The sequence below is a fragment of the Mytilus edulis genome, chromosome 14 (assembly GCF_963676685.1).
Source record: "Mytilus edulis chromosome 14, xbMytEdul2.2, whole genome shotgun sequence".
Taxonomy (NCBI): domain Eukaryota; kingdom Metazoa; phylum Mollusca; class Bivalvia; order Mytilida; family Mytilidae; genus Mytilus; species Mytilus edulis.
The window spans coordinates 9,694,551-9,700,853 of record NC_092357.1 but is presented as its reverse complement, the minus strand read 5'-3'; the positions used below and the strand labels follow the sequence as shown (position 1 = coordinate 9,700,853).

Here is a 6,303-nt window from a genome sequence, read left to right as displayed (position 1 = left end):
TATTTGATACCTTTTGTAGTTGTTACTTTATCATATGGTACAAAAATCATTCAAAACAATCAATTCGTGTTGGCCCCTGATGACTTTTAAAATGTATTCACCATTTAAATAGTTCCAAATTATCTCCCTTTGATAGAAAAATGCCATTTTTTTGGCTTTCAAATTGAACTATCTTTTTCAACTCATCGCTAACCTATATTTTTTAATATAATTTCCATATTAGCTGTAGTTAAACTAAAGTATTGTAAAATTTGAGCGATTTCTGTAATAAATTTCTTTTTTTATTGCGATATTAACTTTATTTCTCCTATTACTTCAACAACAAAAAAACACTTTTACAAAAATGTATGTTTCTTTCGAAGGTAGATTGTGAGCGCAAATGAACGGTGACCCCACTTTTTTATTTTATTTTTATTAACTATAAGATAAAGGTCATTTATAGAAAAATATAGAGAAATCCTATATAAATGATTTAGACCCGCGAACCCCCTTAAAAGATTAAATTAACCATGTATCTTCAAATTTCAAAAACATTTTACAAAAAGAATAAATAAAAATAAAACAGTGCTATGAAACTCCAGAGAATTAGATATATGTATATGCTAATGATTGAAATGCAGGTTTAGCTTTATGTATGTCAAATTCAAGAAAACATATGTTTTATCTTTTTTTATATACAAAACTGTTTTTCATAGAAGATGTGGTATTAGTGACAATGAGGCAATTTTCCATCCAAGTCACAATTCATCAAATTAAACCTTTATAGCTAGGTCGATGTACAATCTTCAACAAGGAGCCTTGGCTCACACTGGTGAAAAAATCAGTCAAACAGGAAAACTAATGGTCTAAAAGAGGGACGAAAGATACCAAAGGGACAGTCAAACTCATAAATCTAAAACAAACTGACAACGCCATGGCTAAAAATGAAAAAGAAAAACAGAAAACAATAGTACACATAACACAACATAGAAAACTAAAGAAAAAACAACACGAACCCCACCAAAAACTAGGGGTGATCTCAGGTGCTCCGGAAGGGTAAGCAGATCCTGCTCCACATGCGGCACCCGTCGTGTTGCTTATGTGATTACAAATCCGGTAAATAGTCTAATTCGTTAGGTCAATCTGTATAAAAGAGATAAAGATACAATTATGAACCACATCAGCAAACGACAATTACTGAACAAGCTGAACAAAAGATTAAAAGAAAAATCCAAATCATGACCGTAAAGATAAAAAAATTAAATATAGTGTAGACCAATCAATACACATGAAATCAAGTATTTGTTTTATAATTTCATCTCCTTATAAACACCATAACATACTACAATCAATGTGTTTAATATTATAAACACCACTTATGTTTTTATATATTTGCTTTTCAATAAGGATAAGATAAATAAATTTATAAATAATTGTGTAAAGATGAGAGATAAAACCTCGCGTGTCAAGGTGACGTTTTTAAGCCATAAAGATACCCGAAAAATGAGAAAATGAATATGCTGTCCCTCTGCATTAGAAAAAGGGTTCTCATTAAGATACCATGTTTTGAAATGAATAACAGTGAAATTTCGTGAAAATAATTTAAAAAAATCGGAATAAAAGTCCAAAATATATATATCCAAAAGCAATGAAAATATTTCATTTAAAATAGATGATGGTTTAAACTTGAGAGTAGTAAAATTCGATTTTAGAAACGATTTAATACTTTATTAGTCCACCAAGGACGCTTAATATCAGGACTATTCCTTTCCCTTTTTTTAATATATAATCTAAGTTTACTTTCTATTTTGTTTACTCGTTTGTATTTATGGAAATTTTCAATAGTTTTAGGACAAAAACATTATTTATGTTATATTAACCTGTTTACTGTCGTCAAAGGGGGTGGTTTTCTTTTAAATTAACAAATGCATTTGAATGGGAACATTTAGTTGTACCCTCCACTTTTTGTCCTAGGTGGGGAACTCCCTTTTAAAAATGTCTGAATCTGCCCCTGAATGGTCGGAAAGTGGAAACTAGGAATATGTCTCACATTCATTTAAGTTGATACATACCTTTTATTGCAATTTTAATTACAAATACACGTTATCACTTTAATTTTGCACATTTGATTCATTTTGGTCGATAGTAAATGTTTGGGACTTTCTCAAAAATAAGGGACGTACTGTATACCATTTCACAACATTATAATGCTCTATAGCACCAAGTAGGACACAGCATGACACAGTTAAAGTCTAGCGATCAATTTCAAGAAAAAGTTAGAAAATAGTTGTTGACTTGTGTATTTAATGGAGACAAGGACGAAAACATGATCCAGCCGAAATCCGTATTTAATTTTTCATCCTAAAATTTTTATAATGATACATTTTAAATCTAGATTTAATGTTTACAAACATCCTTAATAAAAGTCATTTTTTGTTAACTGCAAACAGTACATAAGAAATAGTGTTTGCGAAGTTCGTGAATAAAACCTGAGACTATTATAACTATGTGTTAAAGTATTTGCAGATAAAACATACACAAATAAATGTTGGCAAACTTGGTGATCAATAATAAGTATATCGGGGGTTTTGTAAAGGTTAGCAAACACTAATTATGTGTAAAAGTTGTCGAAGTTGGCCAACTTTAATTTTTACGGCCATATTTTTTAATGACATGTTCTTTTAGATAGCTTAACCTTGAAATAAGGCCATATATGTGGTGCCGCTTATGTATACATAGAAGAACCAGTCCATATATTACAGTATGCCAAGCAATACCTCTGGACGACTGACGTCACGAGGATTCTCTTCTACTTCCTCTTACTATATTGAACACATGTATTATTATATTATTGCTGTCTGCTGACTTATATATTCACCAGATTACAGAGATCAACAGATATTAAAGGTATTCTGTTTATCACACATACACTTTACTTAGTTGTACCATATCGGCACAACAGTGGCGTCGTCGACAAAGAACGAATTATTTTTAGCAAGTGAGGCGGACTCCACGAGGGCGCCTTTGCAGATTTGAAAACTTTTGATGCTTCATTTTTTGTAAATTTATTACGTAAGCTTTACCATAAATTTACTACAGATTGATTATAGATTAAATTGCATCAAATTTTTACAGTTTATCACGTATGAAATCTTCATATTTGATATTTTTCATCAGATAAGGTTAGGAACTTCCGGCTATCGCCATTAGGTCCTTCTTCACGGAAGTCATTTGTCTGCAATACTCCATTGCGCAGACGCATACCGGAAACAGTCTTGATTTCAGTAACTTAGTTTCGTACATTAATTTTATACTGAATTTAGACTGATATTTTATATTAAAGAAGGCATATCCTCATAAATATTTTATGAGTAACATATTATACACCGTATAATAAAGTACAGTGTGTCAACTGAGTCTCTGTTCCAGTTCTATCCTATTTTGTTGACTGCATTTTTGAAATTGTAAAAGTAGTAGCTTTTATAAACAGCTGCATTGTTAATGTCTTGAGTCACACATAAAAGTTGTGATTTTGAGATTTATTTGCCTTGAGTAATTACTCAGTGCATATTGTCATATTGTTTTGTGTTGCATATTATTGTAATTTGAAATATTTAAGAATAATATGGTTTTGAGTTGCATAATATTGTAATTTGAAATAAAGACAACATGGCAGGAATTGGGGATGAGAATGAACTGAAGGAAAACATTGAAACAGAGGAGTTGATACAAGATGACATATTCACAAAAGAAAATATAGCTGATATTTCTTTGACAGAACCAGCTGAAAATACCAAAATGTCATTGGAACAGCTATACCAAGAAGTTCAGGCGGATAGAAAAGCAAATGCAATAAGAGCTGTTGAGACTGAAAACAGAGTGAAACAAAGTGAGGATCGCATTGAACAGATTTTCCATGGTTTGTTAAATATTCAAGCCGAACAAAAAGAAGCATCAAAAATCAGTACAGAAAACATAGTGGCAATATCCCAACAAGTGCAACGGTCAGAACAGAGAAATGACGAGAAGATTGTTGCCAACGGTAAACGGTTAGAAGAGTTAACATCGGATAAGTTTAATGCCTTGGGAAGACGGCTAGACAAAATGGCTGCTGCTAATGATGAGGCAAGTACTGTGCAATTCAAGAGTGCATTTGAACACCCAGGTTCATTTCAGCAGATGGCATCAAGTGTTAGCAATTTGATTAACAAGAGAAATAAGGAAGTCAAGCTCCCTTCTATGGATACTCCTGTTAAACAGAAATCTGAAGCTAGTCCATATATTGCCAGTACTCCATTACTGCAAAATAAGCCTCCAGCATTTAGTCTCTCGCCAATTATGTCAATTGATGAGACTACACAGCCTGAATCTAAGGCAGGTACAACTCCAGTATCGAGTGACAAAGGTAATGTGTTAGGGCCCCCGGCTCTGCACAATACATTGTTGTTTCAACAGATTCAGGGCAAAGACTTGCCAGAAAGTGTTGGTAGTGACCAGGATATCTATCATATGTAAGGTTGGTTGCCACTACTGAGTGACAAGGGAAGCGCGCCAGGGCCCTCGGCTCTGCACGGGACAAACTCAGGTATGGTAACACAGCATCCATTCAAAGGCATAGAGGGAGTATCCACTGAATACAAACCCCATTATTACACAACTCCAGCAACGGCTACTTTTGCACCGTCCTATGTTGGTACGCCATATGTATATCAGGGTATCAATGTTAGTACACCTTTACACGTTGCACCAGCTACAAGTAGCGAATCATATGCAGCGTCCTTAGTACAGAGTAGACCAGCTCTGTACCCTCATATAGGATCAATGATAAAACTGCCTCCGCCTGCGGTTATGACCCCTGTGATGACAACAGTCGCATCCACAGGCCCGTCACTAATGCAAATTGACACTAGCAGGTCTTCAAGATCACGCACTAAAAAGAAAAAGCAAAGAAGCCCCAGCTCTTCGTCAGACTCCTCTCTTGATACGGAGTACTCTAGGTGGCAGGAAAACTTTGGGGCGAGAGACAGGAGTAGAAGTCCCCTGCTTCCTAAAAAGTTTTCACAGGAAGAGGTTTTCTTACGTGGGAAGCCTTTATCTATCAGTTTGAAAGAACAGCAGGAAGGAGACAATGGGAAAATAGGAAGAAAGTTTGCCGACTATTGGACTGTCTAGCTGATGTGGCTTTAGAATATGCTAGAAAGGTCAACATCGATGATGACTATAAGGCTTTAAGGAAAGCACTAAAACAGCGTTTCAGCAAAAAGGACGAACCTGTATCAGCAAGACGTCAGTTGCATTATGTGAGGCAGCAAGACAGTGAAACACTGGAGGAGTTTGCTGAACGGGTCCATTTTATTGCAATGGGTGGGTATGATAAATGTGACAATTCTGTCATTGATCAAATTCGCACAGAGGCATTCCTCAGAGGTTGCAAGGACAAAGAGGCTGCTCGTCACGTGATAGAAAGGAACCCAGAGTCCATCAATAAGGCGTTGAAAATCATGAAAACGTCCATAGCAAATCAGAAGGCTATTTATGGATCTAGAAGTCCAAATTTTGCTCACAGACAGGTCTCATTTGCTGATAGCGCTGGTTAATCAAAGGACACATAAAGTGCTAGTACTGTTTATAGTCCATTGGAAAAGGAAGTAAGGAACTTGACTCAACTTGTGACCAAATTGACAGAGGTGATGCTTTCTTCTGATCAACATACACGTGGTAGGTCTCCCGAAAGATATACACCACCTAAGTACAATGCGTATCGATCACCTACACCACCTCCTAATCAAAGTTCATATAGTCCTCAACAAAGGTCATACAGTCCTCAACAGAGGTCATTTAGTCCTCAACGTCAACGTTCGCCATCACCACGACCAAATTCTAGAAATCCAGGCTACTTTAAACAACGGTCCCCTTCACCTGGCGACAGAGCTTATCCTAACTCTACTCCAACAACTGAGTTTTTAAATGCCAACGGGTCGAGCCGGTAGGCCAACACTCGACTCTAAAATCACATGGCCAAGGGAAAATACCACCCGACGAATCAGAACCGAGGCCCACTGCTTCGTCTGATATTGTTATATGACGTAAAATTGGGAAAAGTTTGGCAGTACGGGGAACAGTGTTTCAACAAAATGCAAGTATGATTGTTGATACAGCAGCTATGATTACACTCGTCAACGAGAAATTGATACCAGAGAATATAGAATGTTCCGAAACAGTGACGCTTCGTGGTTTGGGCGAGCAACCGGTCATTGGCAAGATCATTAGGAACACACTCCTGAATATAGATGGATTAGAAATAAGGTGGGACGTGTGTAGGGC

At 35.9% G+C, this 6,303-nt stretch overlaps 1 protein-coding gene across 1 annotated transcript; it reads left to right on the top strand.

The window, feature by feature from the left end:
• The first annotated feature begins 5,669 nt into the window (after positions 1–5,669).
• LOC139503962 (uncharacterized) lies at positions 5,670–5,969 on the top strand. Its single transcript, XM_071294007.1, has one exon. It carries the CDS (start codon positions 5,670–5,672, stop codon positions 5,967–5,969), a length of 300 nt encoding a protein of 99 aa, XP_071150108.1.
• Positions 5,970–6,303: the final 334 nt, after the last annotated feature.